This window comes from Leucopleurus acutus (genome assembly GCF_964270905.1).
Source record: "Leucopleurus acutus genome assembly, chromosome: 9".
Taxonomy (NCBI): Eukaryota; Metazoa; Chordata; class Mammalia; order Artiodactyla; family Delphinidae; genus Leucopleurus; species Leucopleurus acutus.
In genome coordinates, this window is record NC_139144.1 from 13,754,384 (window position 1) to 13,774,106 (window position 19,723).

Consider the following 19,723-nt stretch of genomic DNA (forward strand, 5'->3'; position numbering starts at 1 on the left):
TGTGACTTTCAACTCTTTTTCTCAGGGATGTCACATCATGATTTGAATGTATGTTTCTAAGAAAGATAAATTTTACTTGTTTGCAACAAAAGGATGGTGAATGTTCGCAAAGTTCCTGTGGGAGATATCTCATCAGAAACTGTGCTAGGTTGCCATTGGAAGTTTCGCAAAGATGGGGAGTAGCATTGCCAATAAGGCCCCCATTGAAATTGTGAGTGGGTAACTTCACTGCCAATTATTTCTACCACTGCAGAGATTCTGAGACACACTGACCACCTCATCGTTCCAAGTAGACACCACGTCTAAGCTAGAGTCCCAAGCACAGCCCACCAAAGTCAAGGGTCCACATCTGCTTAGGTGTCTGCATTTGCAAAATGAATGGACCACACAAGCAGAAAGAGGACCAGTGTGGGAACAAGTACATGTTGTCTCCTGTTGCAGAGTCTCCGAGTCCTTGAAATTCTGCTGTTTCTACTTTGTTGCTTCTTTCAAATGATCTAAAAAGTTAGGCTTCTTCTGAAGAAGGAAGTCCCTCGGACAGTATTGGTAAGGAAGCAACACTGGTGAGCACCACCAGTGTTGGAAAAGGATAACAGGCATTCTTACTTCAGCTCTGACACTATTCACGGAAGAAAACAAGTTCCCTGTCCAGCTGTGTGATCTCGGGAGAGCCTCTCCAGTCCACAGGTTTGCTCGTTCATATAACAAGGATATTGGAAATCGAAGATGTCATCCAGCTGTAAACTGCATTCAGTCTTTAAATAGTTACTGTGTTCTGTTACCGAGCACTGTTCTGGGCACTTAGGAGAATCAATGAACAAAGCAGATAGAAATTCCTGTCCTGTAGAGTTCACCTCTTCCTTGTTCTACTTACCATTATGATACGCATTCCATGGATGCACACATGATGTATAATGCTGTTCTAGAAGTAATAAAATACAGACCTTCTCAACTCATTCATTTAACGTTCAGAGAAGTACCTGCAGAGAAGTACCTTCAGGATACTAAGGTAAATGTGACACAGTCTTAACCTTGGGGAGTCATCATTTGGTAGGGAGACTAAAAGGCAGGATGGTTTAGTCACGAGCATACAGTGATACCCATCACAGGGGAGCTCAGTGTGGGAGAGTCATATCTATTGGGAGACTGAGGGATGGCTCCTGTTACAAGGTGAGGTTTAGGCTAGATCTTAAAAATGGGTAGATTTATAGAGGAGTGGGGAATCTAAGAGGAGAAAAAGCATAAGGAAAAAAGTACATAATTATAGGAAAGCACAGAGCATGTTTAGAGAAATGGAAAAAAGATCCATTTGGCTGTCGCTGAAGCCAAATGGTACACTGGGCACAGGGCGGGCCACAGCCCACAGACCTATGAGGCCACCCTGGGGAGCTGGTTCTTTATGGCATAGACTTTGGCGGCTCCCAGGGTTTTGAACACAGGAATGACAGGCTCACATTGAAGATGACAAAGTCAAGTGGCCCCGAGGAGGCAGAGAGCAGAGGGCAGAGAGCAGTTTTATCAAGTCCTGGCAACAACAGTAAAAACATAGGAGGGGATAGGGGGATATAAGTATACGTATAGCTGATTCACTTTGTTATACAGCAGAAACTAACACAACAATGTAAAGCAATTATACTCCAATAAAGATGCTAACAAACAAAACAAGACAAAAACATAGGAGGGGCCAATTCAACAATAACTGAGTGACCAGTGGCTGCCTGTTGGATGTTGAGGAGGAAGCAAAGACAAGCTGGAGCTCTAACTGTCAGAGAACACCGACCAGGATAAACAACACAGAGACCCAGTACCAACAAAATGCCCACCTTGAGGAGTGGGGGAAATAGTTATGGAAAAGAAAAAGTATTCTCGGAGGATCCAGAAGCCTAAAAATACCATCCAAACTCGAATCCAGCAGATTCTAAAGGGATTTTTATCCTGTAAAGGATGTCCATTATATTCCAGGCACTGGGCAAAGAGACAGGTCCCTGATTGAATGAGTTTACAAGTTAGAAGGGGAGACAGACAATAGACACATTAGAAAGAAAATACATAACAACGGATTGGTTCAAGATGGCCAGGTAGACGGACATGCGCTCACTCCCTCTTGTGAGAGCACCAGAATCACAACTAACTGCTGAACAATCATTGACAGGAAGACACTGGAACTCACCAAAAAAGATACCCCACATGCAAAGACAAAGGAGAAGCTGAAATGAGACGGTAGTGAAACAGGAGGGAAGGAGGCAGGGCACAACCTTTGAAAGAATGACATAGCCAGAGGTCATGACGTAAACTGATTAGAACCAAATGGATCCAAGATGGTAGACGAGTCGACTTTTTCCACTACACCTTGATCCTCAGAATCAGCAAGCTCACATCAGCAAGCTAAATGACACACCCACAGGCGCCATGACAGTTCCAAGACTGACCATAAGGATCAAAAGTGGGCAGCAGCTCAATTTCTGGAAATCCCCACCCCTTCCTAAAATAGCTGGAATACTCCTCCCATTCATTAGCCTACGAAATTACCCACACCTATAAAAACAGACAACCCCATACTCTGGTGCCTTTCTCACCTTCTGAGATGGCCCACACTCTGTCTGTGGAGTGTGTTTCTCTCTAAATAAATCCACTTCTTACCTATCACTTTGTCTCTCACTGAATTCTTTCTGCAATGAGACATCAAGAACTTGAGCTTCATTAAGTCATGAAACCAGGTGTGTGATCTCAGTTGGAAGACTGTGGGTTTTGGCTGGGTTCGAGTCCCAGCCGTGTGGGTTCTAGTCCCAATCAGGATTTTGGCCATGTTCAAGTCCCGGCATGTGGGTTCAAGTCCAAATCTGAGGTGCACAGTTTCAGTAGGAGGGGCACAATCACAATAAAATCAAATCCCATAACCGCTGGGTGGGTGACTCACAAACTGGAGAACAATAATACCACAGAAGTCCACCCACTGGAGTGAAGGTTCTGAGCCCAACGTCAAGCTTCCCAACCTGGGGTTCCAGCAAGGGGAGGTGGAATTACCGGAGAATCAGACTTTGAAAGCTAGCGGGATTTGATTGCAGGACTTTGACAGGACTGGGGAAATAGAGACTCCACTCTTGGAGGGCACACACAAGTAGTGTGTGCATCAGGACCCAGGGGGAAGGAGCAGTGAATGCATAGGAGACTGAACCAGACCTAGTGTTGGAGGTTCTCCTCACTGTGGGGACAAGGACACTGGCAGCAGAAGTTCTGGGAAGTACTCCTTGGCATGAGCCCTCCTGGAGCCTGTCATTAGCCCCACCAAAGAGTCTGTAGCCTCCAGTGCTTGGTCACCTCAGGCCAAACAACCAACAGGGAGGGAACTCAGCCCCACCCATCAGCAGACAAGTGGATTAAAGTTTACTGAGCTCTGCCCACCAGAGCAACAGCCAGCTCTACCCACTACCAGTCTCTCCCATCAGGAAACTTCCACAAGCCTCTTAGATAGCCTCATTCACCAGAAGGCAAACAGCAGAAGCAAGAAGAACTACAATTCTGCAGCCTGTGGAAGGAAACCACATTCACAGAAAGACAGACAAAATGAAAAGGCAGAGGCCTATGCATCAGATGAAGGAATAAGATAAAACCCCAGAAAAACAACTAAATGAAGTGGAGATAGGCAACATTCCAGGAAAATAATTCAGAATAATGATAGTGAAGATGATTCAGGACCTCAGAAAAAGAATGGAGGCAAAGATCGAGAAGATGCAAGAAATATTTAACAAAGACCTAGAAGAATTAAAGAACAAACAGAGATGAACAATACAACAACTGAAATGAAAACTACACTAGAAGGAATCAATAGCAGAATAACTGAGGCAGAAGAATGGATAAGTGACCTGGAAGACAGAATGGTGGAATTCACTGTCATGGAACAGAATAAAGAAAAAAGAATGAAAAGAAATGAAGACAGCCTAAGAGACCTCTGGGACAAAATTAAACCCACCAACATTCACATTACAGGGGTCTCGGAAGGAGAAGAGAGAGAGGAAGTACTGAGAAAATATTTGAAGAGATTATAGTCGAAAACTTCCCTATCGTGGGAAAGGAAATAGCCACCCAAGTCCAGGAAGCACAGAGAGTCCCATACAGGAGAAACCCAAGGAGAAACATGCTGAAACACACATAGTAATCAAATTGACAAAAATTAAAGACAAAGAAAAATTATTAAAAGCAACAAGGGAAAAACAACATACAAGGGAACTCCCATAAGGTTAACAGCTGATTTCTTAGCAGACACTCTACAAGCCAGAAGGGAGTGGCATGATATACTTAAAGTGATGAAAGGGAAGAACCCACAACCAAGATTACTCTACCCAGCAAGGATCTCATTCAGATTCAACGGAGAAATCAGAAGCTTTACAGACAAGCAAAAGCTAAGAGAATTCAGCACCACCAAACGAGCTCAACAAATGCTAAAGGAACTTCTCTAAGTGGGAAACACAGGAGAAGAAAAGGACCTACGAAAACAAACCCAAAACAATTAAGAAAATGGTAATGGGAAAATACATATTGAGAATTACCTTAAATGTGAATGGCTTAAATGCTCCAAAAGACACAGGCTCGCTGAATGGATACAAAAACAAGACCCATATATATGCTGTCTACAAGAGACCCACTTCAGACCTAGGGACACATACAGACTGAAAGTGAGGGGATCAAAAAAGACACTCCATGCAAAGGGAAATCAAAAGAAAGCTGGGGTAGCAATTCTCATATCAGACAAAATAGATTTTAAAATAAAGAATGTTACAGGAGACAAGGAAGGACACTACATAATGATCAAGGCAAGGGATCAATCCAAGAAGAAGATATAACAATTATAAATATATATGCACCCAACATAGGAGCACCTCAATACATAAGGCAACTGCTAACAGCTATAAAAGAGGAAATCAACAGTAACACAATAATAGTGGGGGACTTTAACACCTCACTTACACAAATGGACAGATTATCCAGAGAGAAAATTAACAGATGAATGGACAAAGAAGATGTGGTACATATATACAATGGAATATTACTCAGCCAGAAAAAGGAATGAAATTGAGTTATTTGCAGTGAGGTGACTGGACCTAGAGTCTGTCATACAGAGTGAAGTAAGTCAGAAGGAGAAAAACGAATACCGTATGCTAACACATATATATGGAATCTAAAAAAAAGGGTTCTGAAGAACCTAGGGGCAGGACAGGAATAAAGATGCAGACGTAGAGAATGGACTTGAGGACACAGGGAAGGGTAAGGGTAAGCTGGGACGAAGTGAGAGAGTGGCATGGACTTATATATACTACCAAATGTGAAATAGATAGCGAGTAGGAAGCAGCCACATAGCACAGGGAGATCAGCTCGGTGCTTCGTGACCACCTAGAGGAGTGGGATAGGGAGGGTGGGAGGGAGACACAAATGGAGGAGATATGGAGATATATGTATGTGTATAGCTGATTCACTTTGTTATAAAGCAGAAACTAACACACCATTGTAGAGCAATTATACTCCAATAAAGATATTTTTTAAAAAAAGAAAAAAGAAACACAAGATTTAAATGAAACAATAGACCAGATAGATTTAATTGATATTTATAGGAAATTCCATCCAAAAACAGCATATTACGCTTTCTTCTTAAGTGCACACGGAACATTCTCCAGGATAGATCACATCTTGGTTCACAAATCAAGCCTCTGTAAATTTAAGAAAATTGAAATCATATCAAGCATCTTTTCCAACCACAATGCTATGAGATTAGAAGTAAATTACAGGGAAGAAGTGTAAAAAACACAAACACATGGAGGCTAAACAATACGTTACTAAATAACCAAGAGATCACCGAATAAATTAAAGAGAATTTGAAAAACTACCTAGAGAAAAATGACAATGAAAACATGACGATCCAAAACCTATGGGATGCAGCAAAAGCAGTTCTAAGAGGGAAGTTTATAGCTATACAAGCCTACCTCAAGAAACAAGAAAAATCTCAAATAAACAATCTAACCTTACACCTAAGGGAACTAGAGAAAGAAAAACAAACAAAACCCAAAGTTAGTAGAAAGAAAAAAATCATAAAGATCAGATCAGAAATAAATGAGATAGAAACAAAGAAAACAATAGCAAAGATCAATAAAACTAAAAGCTTGTTCTTTGAGAAGATAAACAAAACTGATAAACCCTTAGCCAGACTCATCAAGAAAAAGAGGGAGGGGGCTTCCCAGGTGGCGCAGTGGTTGAGAGTCCGCCTGCCGATGCAGGGGATATGGGTTCTTGCTCCGGTCCAGGAGGATCCCACATGCCGCGGAGCAGCTGGGCCCATGAGCCATGGCCGCTGAGCCTGCGCGTCCAGAACCTGTGCTCCACAATGGGGGAGACCACAGCAGTGAAAGGCCCGCATACCGCAAAAAAAAAAAAAAAAAAAAAAAAAGAGGGCGAGGACTCAAGACAATAAAATTAGAAATGAAAAAGGAGAAGTTACAACAGACACCGCAGAAATACAAAGCATCATAAGAGACCACTACAAGCAACTCTATGCCAATAAAATGGACAACCTGGAAGAAATGGACAAATTCTTAGAAAGGTATAACCTTCCAAGACTGACCCAGGAAGAAATAGAAAATATGAACAGACCAATCACAAGTAATGAAATTGAAACTGTGATTTAAAATCTCCCAACAAACAAAAATCCAGGACCAGATGTCTTCACAGGTGAATTCTATCAAACATTTAGAGAAGAGCTAACACCCATCTTTCTCAAACTCTTCCAAAAATTTGCAGTGGAAGGAACACTCCCAAACTCATTCTATGAGGCCACCATCACCCTGATACCAAAACCAGACAAAGATACTACAAAAAAGAAAATTACAGACCAATATCACTGATGAATATAGATGCAAAAATCCTTAACAAAATACTAGCAAACAGAATCCAACAGCACATTAAAAGGATCATACACCATGATCAAGTGGGATTTATCCCAGAATGCAAGGATTCTTCAATATATGCAAATCAATCAATGTCATACACCATATTAACAAATTGAAGAATAAAAACCATATGATCATCTCAATACATGCAGAAAAATCTTTTGACAAAATTCAATGCTGATTTATGATAAAAACTCTTCAGAAAGTGGGCATAGAGGTAACCTACCTCAACATAATAAAGGCCATATATGACGAACCCACAGCAAACATTATTCTCAATGGTGAAAAACTGAAAGCAATTCCTCTAAGATCAGGAACAAGACAATGATGTCCACTCTCACCACTGTTACTTAACATAGTTTTGGAAGTCCTAGCCACAGCAATCAGAGAAGAAAAGGAAATAAAAGGAATACAAATTTGAAAAGAAGAAGTAAAACTGTCACTGTTTGCAGACGACATGATATTATACATAGAGAATCCTAAAGATGCTACCAGAAAACCACTAGAGCTAATCAATGAATTTGGCAAAGTAGCAGGATACAAAATTAACGCACAGAAATCTCTTGCATTCCTATACACTAACAATGAAATATTAGAAAGAGAAATTAAGGAAACAATCCCATTCACCACTGCAACAAAAAGAATAAAATACCTAGGAATAAACCTACCTAGGGAGACAAAAGACCTGTACTCAGAAAACTATAAGACACTGATGAAAGAAATCAAAGATGACACAAAGAGATGGAGAGATATATACCATGTTCTTGGATTGAAAGAATCAATACTGTGAAAATGACTATACTACCCAAGGCAGTCTACAGATTCAATGCAAACACTATCAAATTACCACTGGCATTTTTTACAGAACTAGAGCAAAAAATCTTAAAATTTGTATGGAGACACAAAAGACCCCGAAGAGCCAAAGCAATCTTGAGGGGAAAAAATGGAGCTGGAGGAATCAGGCTCCCTGAGTTCAGACTATACTACAAAGCTACAGTAATCAAGACAGTATGGTACTGGCACAAAAACAGAAATATAGATCAATGGAACAGGATAGAAAGCCCAGAGATATACCCACGCACCTATGGTCAACAATCTATGACAAAGGAGGCAAGAATGTACAATGGAGAGAAGACAGTCTCTTCAATAAGTGACGCTGGGAAAACTGGACAGCTACATGTAAAAGAATGAAATTAGAACACTTCCTAACACCATACACAAAAAGAAACTCTAAATGGATTAAAGACCTAAATGTAAGACCTGACACTACAAAACTCTTAGAGGAAAACATAGGAAGAACACTCTTTGACATAAATCACGGCAAGATCTTTTTTGACCCACCTCCTAGAGTAATGGAAATAAAAACAAAAATAAATAAATGGGACCTAATGAAACTTAAAAGCTTTTGTACAGCAAACGAAACTATAAACAAGATGAAAAGACAACCCTCAGAATGGGAGAAAATATTTGCAAACAAATTAATGGACAAAGGATTAATCTTCAAAATATATAAACAGCTCATGTAGCTCAATATTAAAAAATCAAACAATCCAATCAAAAAATGGGCAGAAGACCTAAATAGACATTTCTCCAAAGAAGATAAACAGATTGCCAACAAACACATGAAAGGATGCTCAACATCACTGATCATTAGAGAAATGCAAATGAAAACTACAGTGAGGTATCACCTGACACTGGTTAGAATGAGAATCATCAGAAAATCTACAAACAACAAATGCTGGAGAGGGTGTGGAGAAAAGGGAGCCCTCTTGCACTGTTGGTGGGAATGTAAATGGATACAGCCACTATGGAGAACAGTATGGAGGTTCCTTAAAAAACTAAAAATAGAATGACCATATGACCCAGCAATCCAACTACTGGGCATATACCCAGAGAAAACCATAATTCAAAAAGACACATGCACCCCAATGTTCACTACAGTACTGTTTACAATAGTCAGGTCACGGAAGCAACCTAAATGCCCATTGACGGGCAAATGGATAAAGAAGATGTGGTACATATATACAATGGAATATTACTCAGCCATAAAAAGGTACGAAATTGGGTCATTTGTAGAGATGTTGATGGATCTAGAGACTGTCATACAGAGTGAAGCAAGTCAGAAAGAGAAAAACAAATATCGTATGTTAACGCACAGACGTGGAATCTAGCAAAAATCGTATAGATGAACCTGTTTGCAAGGCAGAAATAGAGACACAGATGTAGAGCATAAGCATATGGACACCAAAGGGGGAAAGCAGGGGTGGGGATGGTGGTGGTGGGATGAATTGGGAGATTGGGATTGACATATATACACTAATATGTATAAAACAAATAACTAATAAGAACCTACTGTATGAAAAAATTAAATTAAATTAAAAAAATAAAAAGAAAATATATAACAAACGGGTGGTCCTAAGGGGTGTGAGGAAAGAGGGGAGGTAGATGGCACAGTGTAAACAGAGGGTCAAGAAAGCCTTCCTGAAGGTTTGTTATTTCATTAACTGAGGGGGCAAGCTCAGGGAGCTGGGAGAGATGCCCTCGGTCCAGGGAACAGCATGTGAGATGAGAATGTGCGCGGCATGTTCTAGGAAGAACAAGGAGATGGGGGACTGGGACCCAGTGAGCAGGGTGAAGAGAGAGTGAAGCAGGAGCTGTAGGCCCAGGTATACAGAGCCTTGGAGGCCAAGTAAGGGGTCTAGATTTCATTTTGAGCAGGATGGAACCATTGGGGGATTGTGGGCAAAGATATAACAGGGATTTGTGACTGTTTGTGTCGTGTTTCCGTTACATGCCAACATTTAAAATAATGCCTGCACATGGAAGATATTTAGTCAATATTTATTGAATGAATGAATGATCACTGGGGCTGCTGTAGAGAGACTAGACTGCAGATGGGCAAGAAATGCAGGACACTGGTTAGGAGTCAAGGGCAAAAGTCCAGCAGTCGTGCTAGCTTAGTTAGGGGTGGTGGTCCTGGATGAAGCGGGTGAGGTGCAGAAAGAATCATCTACTGAAAACTAGATTTGGGTGAGAGAGAGAGAGAGAAATCAGGGGACTCGAAGGCATTTGGCCTGAGCAACTGGAAAAACAGAGCTGCCGCTTACGGAGATCACTGGAGGGGAAGCAGGTTTGGGGAGTGAAAATCCGGAGTTGTGTTTTGCACTATAAATTTAATAATGCGTGGCATTCATGGGGAGGTGCTGGTGGTAGTATATTCAAGTCGGGCATTCCGGGAATGAGTCAGGACTCGGGAAAGAAACTGGGGATCACCCCCCTGAAGGCAGTATTGAGACCAAAGGCGGAAATATATATACGTACAAAGAGACCTGAGAGCCAAGTCCTGCAGAATTCCATCATGTAGAGGTCAAAATTCAGTAGGTCAGTAGGGCTAGAACTTCAGGGGCCATCAAGAATGCCTGAGAAGGAAGACCCAGAAAGGCAGCAGGAAAACCTGGAGAACCCAGTGTCCTAGAAGCCAGGGGCTCGAGAAAGAGGGCGTGGTCCTCGGTGTGAGATGCAGCTGAGAGATGGAGAACCGTCTTCTCCTCCACAGGGCAGACAGCACTGGTGACTGTCACGGGAAGAGTGGAAGGGATGGATGGGGACGGGAGCCTGGCTGGGGTGCTGCCGAGAAAGGCAGAGGGAGAGATGAGACAGGGGCACCAAGAGAGCCTCAAAGGAACGGACGGTGCTCTGGTCTCAGGCTGCATGGCGGGTATTTGTTTTGCTTTGCTCATAATCTACATGTGTGTTAAGTGTGTTATTTGTCTAAATCAAACATTATGCATTAAAATGTGTTTTAACAGCCTGAGATGGAGAGAGTGGAGAAAACCCGTGTAGACCCCTTTCTCGAGGCTTGTTCTAGAAGAGGAAACAGACCATCGATGATGGGGGGTGTGGAGCCAGGGGAGGGATCTGTAAGGTGTAATATGTTAACAGTGCACTTGTGCACCCACTGTTTCCTTACCATGATCCCCTTTAGCTGCAGGTGCTGTGCCTGGTCACTGACAGAGCAGACATGGAGGGCTGGGGGGAGGGGAGAGAATGCCAGCAAAACCCTCAAAATGATTGTTTTTCCCTCAGCTTCAAAAAACTCACAGGCCACAAAAATAACTTGTGCTCAAAATAGAGGGAAACGTTTGTTAATTAAGTAGTTTTAAGGTTTGATGGCAAAGGGGATTAGGAATAACAGTAAAGAAAAAGAGAAGTCCTTTTAAGGAGAAAAATCTATTGATTGTGTTCTGTAGTTTTCCGGCTGGTCAGTGTATTACAGGAAGGAAGATGACGAATAGCTCGCGGGTCCATTACCTTTGCTACTCACAGTAAACAAGCAAGGTCTAATTTGTTTATTTCTAGTCTCCCCACCTTTTTCCCCCCTTAACCTGAATCTCTGAATTTCAATAATGTGTAGGACTGAGATTTCTGTTTCTGAAACTGCTGTGACTTAAACCCCGAAAGCAAAAGCAGAAAAATTTGTACAAGTTAAATGGGTGTCGATTTAAGGACAAAGTGATTGAATTACAATCTGTGGCCGTGGATGTGAATTCTGGTCCCTTTTTTTTTTTTCTTTCACACGCATGATATTTCCCTGACATCTGTGCAATACAAATAGATCTAGAAAGTGTGAAAGGGAAAATCTGCTCTACTAAATATATAAAAGGGACCCCGCATGAAGTCTCCATGATAACATTCGTCATCATGGGCACAGATGGCGTCCTTTCCCAGCTCTCCCCACCTGCCCCCCCCTCCAATACCGGTTTAAGCTCCATCCACTGAATTCTCCCCAAGATATTGCAATGCCATAGATGCCTGATCACACCAGAAGAACCCGTCTGTACAATATATCCTCATTTTTCAGTCCTCCCGTGTGCTTCAAACTTGGGGCTATAAATCAGGTGGGTTCTGAACTAATCCTGTGAACAGCGCACATCACTTGTTGCTATGGAATCCAGATGTTTTCTCCAGTGACCTGGGAGCTTAGTCGTCCCTGTGATATCTTGCCAAGAAGCAGCGGTATTATTGTCATCCCACACCGACTACTTATTTTCCTTACAGTGCCCATGTTATAGAACGTGACAGCCACTTACTAATACCCACACATCCAAATATTATGGAGTGAGATATATAAAACATCTATCTAGTGCTTTGTTTCCTGAAGTGTTTAAGGAGGCTTTAAGACAGAAAGGCCCAGTGGTCAGAAAGTCTGTGAGGCACACACAACTACTATAAGCACAATTAGCCGACGAGCAGGTCTGCCTCTATTCCTCTTTGTATCTTAACTTGAGAAGCAAAGCTCATGAAGAAAGAAAAGGCTGCGACAAGGAGGAAAGTTATGAGGCTTCGACACCTGCATTTGGTGGGGCAGGGTGGCCCGTGCTACTACAGGCATACGTTTTATGGGTGGGACAGGAGGTCAGTGGAGTTTAAGGAAGAACAAAACCAAGAAAGAGCAAAATGAGAAGCAGACAGAAATGGAAAGGGACGTTGCTGGATGAATCTCAGGGAATACTTTCGAATGCAAGAGTTAGTTACTCAGCTGGGAGACACACTCAACGACCAGAATAAAAATGCTTTACAGTAGCTCTGGGAACCTTTGACCATCAAACCCTAAAACTCTAAGCGCTTGATCCAGGATTTAGAGATGGTTTGTTCTTCCACCACTGCCCTCCTCCCTGGGATCAGGAACTGCCACAAACCTTTGCTTTTAATACAGCAAGTTTTACAAATAAGAAAGAATTGCTATACTTATAAAGAAGAGTGTTAACAGAGAGCTCAAAGGGATTATTAGATAACCCGAAGCTGACACATGTGGCCTGAAGTATTTCTACTCTGTATATTGCAAAGTTAAATTCTCGCTGATATATTCTGCTCTCCAACTGGCACAATTGCATAAACGAAGAAAAACGATCACAGAATCATGGTGTTAATCCTTTGGGATTACCTGGTTCAACTCCCTACTTTTAAGGAAGAAGAAAGTAAACCTCAGAGAGGAAAAATGTCTTGATAAACACCCCTTTATCACACCTTTTTCTCTAAAAGTCCATGAACAGCAAACATGCCCAGGACTGAATTTTAGAAATGGCACGTGGGCGCTTAACTTCCTGGTTTCCTAACCATAACCTGTCCTGTTTTCTAAGTCGGAAAGGAAGGAGGTGATGGGAGAGGAGCAGGGGTCTCTCTGATGGGAGATCCCGTCAGGGTGGGCTGGCCAGCAACAAGGGTTGTCTATGGGCTAACTGCTGGCTTGTTTCAGAAGCTCAGCTGAGGGTGGTTAAATGTGATTTGAACAAACAATGCGTCCATCAGTGGCTTTCCCTGGATGACTCCATCGTCCTAGCAACCTCTGGGTGGTGGGACCAAGACGTGGAGAGAAGGAGGGCTGAGGGGTGCTCATCCCTTCCGTGTAAGTGCAGGTAAGAGAACAAAGTGCTTGGGCTGGACACATTTCCTTCTAAGGCTACACCAAGAACAGAGCAGTGGTCAGCTTGGGGTTTCTCCACTCCCTCTGTCTCAGCTCGATTTGTCAAAATGGACAATCCAGGTCTTAAAAAGTTAAAAAAAAATGCTTTTAGTTTAAAAAATAAAATAAAAATAAGTAAAAAAGAAAAGATTTAAAAAATAAAACAAAAAATAAAGAGCCCCAAGCTGCAGGATCTGAACTTGCAGTCTACATGGCTTTTTATTGAGGGTGGGGCTGGAACCTCTCTGCCTGGATTTGAGTCCCGGCTCACTGGTTCCCTTCAGCGTCTTACATAACCTCTCTGATTTGCCCATCTGATTCACGAAGGGAAGAATTCCCACCTACTTCCTACCTAAACAAGTAGAGGACATTTTTCTGACCTGAAACCCACTCAGTCAATATTCCTGAGAACACACCATGCTCAGGGCAAAGTCTGAGGTGCCAGAGAGACGAGAGATGAATTTAACAATGCCCTTGTCCTCAAGAAGCTCACACCAGGAGTGACACCAGGGGACTGCGCCCATTCACAACTCATGTAACTGCAATATGATAGGTGATGCCTTAGCGGTGTGGGCGAAAAGGCTGTGGGAAAACAAGACCGGAAGCGATACATTATGCTCGGCAGGTACTGTTATTCCAGGATGTTATTTTGTTCGTAACTTAAAAAAAAAAAAAAGAAAAGAAAACACACTACTGGGGAAAATTGTGTGGATGAGCATATATCATTAACCAAATACCCCAAGTACCCCTAAATTGTAAAAATTGCTATAAGCACGTGAAAACACTTTGCTTGCCTGTTTAAAATAATTGCTGCCTTATTTTTATAACAGCCAACAGTCCTAGCAAGTTTTATGAGCAACACCAAATTCGATCAGGGAAAGTAAGTTGGATGCTACTGACCATTGCTATGTAGGGTTAAACAGCTACCCAGAGTCTTTCATTCAAGGCAGACAAACAAAATCAATGATTGGAAATAAGCTACATTCTTGATTATCCACAAAAGATGGGGCAGGAATCGATAATGAAGCCACAATAAGGAGAAAATCTGTTATCCAATTAATTCAACATTCTTCTCTGTCCCCCCAATCCCCATTAAATCTCTTGATATAGTGGAAAGAAAAATGAACTGTTGGCTAATTGCATCTATGGGAAAAATGCAGATGCTGAGGTTAAAAAAATGCAGGTGTAAAAATAAACCATAAATTCTATAATCAGTCCGTGGTTTGCTCGTATAGTTTTGGGCTATAGTTAGCCTTGCTAAATTGGGTGACTTTTCTTACTTCTCTACCATTATCATATAATGCTGGAACTGGAAGGAACCACAGAAATCAACTAGTCCAACTTACGTTACCCATAAGGAAGGGGACCGCAGAGGCTTGCCCTCCCATGGTCACATCTGGCCTTTTAGCATCTCCTATATTAACGGTCATATCTGATGCAAGTACCGTAGAAGGTAAAACTTAAAACAATCTTTGAAAGCACCCATCCTTAAAAGCCAGAAGTGTAAAAGGAACCAAGTGATGCTATGTGCACACATCTCAGCGGCTGCAGTCCCTCAATACTGATGCATTGATAGGCTGTCCCGGCTTGGGATGTGGTCTCCTTATCCAGTCAGTAATGTCATAGTCTGAACAAACTTAGGTGATTCGCCTTCATGAAATAAGTACCCCAGACAAAAACAACTGGCATTCCACAAGGCTGCCGACTTGCACTAGCCTGGGATCCCAGAATTAGTCAGAACATGGTTTATTAAGCAAAACACTCTGAAATCCAGCATGCCTGTAGGTCTAGGAATTAAAATAGTGCTATGTTGTCTCAATGCCACACTCCAGAGGAGGGAGCAAACGGGAGGGGGCAACAGGAAATTCTACCACCCTCTATCTCTCTACCAAACAGACACACACATCATACCAGGGTAGACATGTGGACTCTAATCCCTTCTTAGTGGAAAACACACATTTTCAAAATGAATCCCCAATCTAGGATGAATTACCGTAAGAGCCACAGCCGGAGCTAGTCCGCTGATGAGAAACGCAGATCTGGCCACCTGCTTTGAGATGCCTTGGGCCACGACACTGCCGGGGTCTTTAAAGGCTGGCCTTTTCTGGTAGGGCATCTGCCCTCCTAAATCGCGTTTAAATTCCAGAAAAAGAGAGACGATGCCTCCCTTAGTCTTTGAACTATGCTGCTCTTCCTGTATCCATTTCTGCTGAACACAGCTTTATCTCTTCAAAGAGAAAAAAAATCAAAACAAGAGGAGAATTGCACCACTGCAGATCCCAAGAGAAGTAGGCACAAAACTACAGCAACGTCAAATAATATCTTCAGCAACTAGGAAAATCCCCACACGCTAGCTGGTGTCAGCCCAATGCAGGCTGGGGAGCGCTGTGCCCGGAACCACAAGAAGCCGGGCAGCTCTGCAGCCTGTGTCCCTGCCAGCTCCCCCCATGCGCTGAAATTCGGCAGGAAGAACTTACGATGCCCAGCCTCTGTATGCAAGACAGACAGACAGATCACGCACCCACACACCGCAAATCTGCCAAGGGGCCGGGACATCGAAGAGGCAGAGCGATCAGAAGGCCCTGCAGAAACGGGTGATGGAGGGGCCACAAGGTTTGAGCCCTCGCATTTTGCTGCACTGTCACGATCCAGGAATGTAGCGGCAGGAGCAAACGCACCTCCAGCCAAAAATGGACCGGACGCGTTTTTCCCAGCGGCTCCCTCCCCGCCTGTGTGCAGGTCGCAATACGGTAGGCGAAAGGACCGGCCGCTCCCGCTGAAACTCGGCTGGCAGGCCCGGCTGAGCGGCCGGGGACGGGGCGGCGCTGGAACAGCCTGGATGCGCCGCGCATCCTCCCCGCCTGCCACCACCCAGGGGAGCAGGGGCCGCACCTGCCACGCGCCCCCTGAGCCAGCACCAGCGAGCACCTGCGGGGCTGCGGGCGTTCGCTCGGCTAACCCAGGGCATTGCCAGGGACACAATTGTCCAACCCAAAAGGGAGCCCGAGGCAAAGCCCAAATCCAGGGCTTTGGTTCACAAGGGGTGGGTGTGGGCTGGGAAGGGGGATTACGTAGGTCTCTCCGCCCCCTCCCCTGATACCTCCTCACCACTGGGAGGGCGCCGGGGGGGAGGGAGGGAGGGAGGGAGGCGGAGGCGCCACGAACCCGCTTGGGGGCTTCTTTGTTTCTCTCCGTGCCCGGCAGGAGGGCCCGGTGTGCCCGCCGTACCCAAGCCGGGGTCGCCACCCGGGGACGCCTGCCCAGCCCGGGTGGCGGCACGCCCCAAGCTGACAATTGAACCTCGCGGGAGAAGCAAGAGGGTGGGGAGGAGGGTGGATCCAGGGCCCTAGGGAGGGAGGGCGCTGACGGGGCCTCGGGAGCGGCGGGGAAGCCGCCCAGAGGAGGGCGGGGGAAGGGGCGGTAGGTAGAGTCCCCGCCCGGAGCCCGCTTACCTTGGCAGCCCCGGCCTGGGCACAGATCATGCTCCCATCCGCGCGCAGGTTGGAGCCGGGGGGCGCACGTGCCCTGCCTGGCGCGCCGGACGCTGGGGACCTGCCGGGGGCGGTGATGACCCGGGCGCTCACCCGCTCCCGTAACGCTCCTGGTGCCTGGGGAGAGCGGCGTCCACGGCCACGGCGGAGGGGCGCGTATGACTTGGTGAGTGTGTGCGCGAGGAGAGGGCCGGCTGGGTCAGAGACGCACCGTATTCCTGCTCCAACAACCGCGCCTGATGCGCGGTAACGCGGCGCACTTCATCGCTTTATCCTCCCGCCCGCATCCCCTCCCTCCCTGCCTGCTCTTCTGTGGGTACCAGACTCCCGAACCAACCACAAGACGGGCTTGCTCTCATTAGCGCTGCCCCGCCCTGCAGCCTCCGCGCACCCGCCTCCCTCGCCCCCGCCGTAAATATATATTGATTCTTGTTACCGCCGGTCCCATCCTTCCAACCCCCAGCACGAGTACTGGGCCTATCCAGCCCCAGCCCCAGCCCTTTTGTGTGCGTGCAAACAGTGCGTTCAGAAAGGATGTGGTAGAGACACCCCAGCAGGTACCCTATGACAGGTGTTCTTGGCCTCTGTCTTACACACTTTCCTTATCTACGTTATGCACCGTTGTGCGCACTCACACATGTCTGGGCACCGTCCTGTATTTGCACCGCAAACACACGAAACAAACATGGTCATTAATTACAAAGGCAAAGGATGAAAATCGCTCCCCGCCCCCCGAAAATCTATTGTTGGGCAAGACTGGCTTTCAAACTGGGTTCTACATTAAACTGCACACGGTGTCAGAATGCTGGAACTGGAAAGACATAACCTCCACAGTCTGTGATTTCCTAACCAAACTGCATTCTTCACAATGCTTTTTTTTAAAATTTCTTCCATCTCCTGCCCAGCATCCTTTACAGTAGATGTTTTTTCACATCCTGAGAAGTTATCTTTATTCCCATATGCCAAATGCAATCCTCCCTAAACTAAAGGAAAGACCCTGACTCCAGACTCCTGACTGAACACCAGAGGACAGACCTCCCAAGTCCCAGACTGTATGATGGGCTGCTTTTCAGTGGCTCTCATTTCACTGACCCGCCTCCTGGTTTTGATTTCTCTCTCATGACCAGAACTTTCCAGAAGTGGAAACCTTGGAAGATGTGAAGGCAGCTTCACCAGCTGTACCCCTTTCTCCAAGGAGGCACACACATCATCAAGCCTTCCCTTTCCGCATTGCCCTGGCGATGTGGGTGCCCAGGCCTCCGCCTTCCCTGAGAGACACCATCTCTTTGCCTGACGCCCTTAGATCTCAAACCTCAGCTAAGGATCCATGCAGAAAGCTGGGCACACATTTCTCCAAGAGATTTTTACACTTCAATTATTATCAACTCCTAGATGAAGAAACCCCTCCAAGAGTAGACTAGGGCAGGCTGAAGCAGTGAAGAGCAGCATTAACCAACCATGTGATGTTTCCAAACAGAGACTTGCATGGAAACAAGAACTCTGCATTAACCAGCATCCATGGTTTCTAAATCGGCACAGGATCACCAAACCACAGTAAAGGCTTTAATTAATTTTTAAAAAGCCAATATTTCGTAACAACGGTAAATGGAAAATAACCTTTAAAAATTGTGTGATTGAAAAAAGAAAAAAGACCGATGACAAGATTTTGGAGAAGACTAGTAAGTTATTCTTTCCAAATTTAAAAAAGAAAAAGGGTAATTCTTTACGTCAATTAATTGCCAGGATGTTCACCTCATTGTTTTCAGTGATGAAGCGTCAACTTGGCTCAGAGATCCTTCTCTCTCTTCTCTCTATCAAAGAGATAACTTGACAAGTCAACGTCTCTCCTAAAGACTATTGATGTAACAATCCTGAGATGGGCTTTGTTGTCCTCTGGAGATTTTCTTTTCTTATACTGAAGGCAAAAACTACGAAAGAAGAAGTACACAAAGTTTCACATTTTAACATGTTGGATTGATAAAGTCCTTGTCAAGCACCTCCTACGTGCCAAGTGCAATGGCAACGTACACTCCTGTGTTTTGTCCTGTTTATCTCTCACCTCACATGGTCTCATTTATTCCTCACGGTCCCACTGCAGTCTGAGAATAATAGCATCATCTTATTTTACAGAGGAGAGAAGCAAGGCTACATAGGGCTCTATAATTTCCTTAAGGTCTCATTGCCGGCAGAAGACCTCAAATCTAAAGTTAACTGACTTCAGCTGCCCTAACCTTAAAGTGAGGCACATTTGGTGGAGAAATGACAAGACTTGCCATGGATTTTAAAGCCATCCATTTATTAATCACATTTATCAAGCTTCTAAGATACTCCAAAAACTGTCAAAATACAATAGTAATGTCACAGTCCCAATGCCCCCATCAATACTAACCTCATGTAATGGCATAAGATGGTGAGGGCATTTGGAGAAGCATATAGAAACGCCGTGTACTATCATGATGCCGGTACATCCCCATGTTCCCATCCTTTGTAACTCAGGGTCCAGCACGATTCAGGCAGGAACTGGCATGCCTGCCCATCTCAGGCAGGGAAAGGCGAGCAAACAGGGCAAGCGGTGCCTACTGTGCTGAGAAAGCTATGACTTGGGCTGACCTGGGGCTTCACCTTGGGGAACAGACCTTCATCGTAATGTCAGAAGTAAATACCCTGTGGCTAAGGGAGGGAAAGGACCAAGCTGTTGGAACTGCACTCCTGGTGTCGAGTCTGACACAGTCTATCGCCGCAGGACTAACTCTAGCCAATGATACCAAATTACAATTTGAAGACCCCTCCGGTCCTAAGGCTTAGGATAGTAACCCAGAGGGCAGGTGTCTGAC

At 44.5% G+C, this 19,723-nt stretch overlaps 1 protein-coding gene across 2 annotated transcripts in view; it reads right to left on the reverse strand.

The window, feature by feature from the left end:
* HECW1 (HECT, C2 and WW domain containing E3 ubiquitin protein ligase 1) overlaps nucleotides 1–16,907 on the reverse strand; it is a gene marked incomplete at both ends in the record, with an annotated part of 472,369 nt that extends 455,462 nt beyond the window's left edge. Inside the window, one exon of one of the 2 annotated variants that reach the window (XM_082846645.1) lies at nucleotides 16,851–16,907. In XM_082846645.1, coding sequence (XP_082702771.1) covers nucleotides 16,851–16,880 — 30 coding nt within the window. Of the gene's footprint in view, nucleotides 1–15,391; nucleotides 15,515–16,850 lie in introns of those variants that run through there. The other variant, XM_082846644.1, reaches the window with a different exon arrangement.
* Between the last annotated feature and the right edge of the window lie 2,816 nt (nucleotides 16,908–19,723).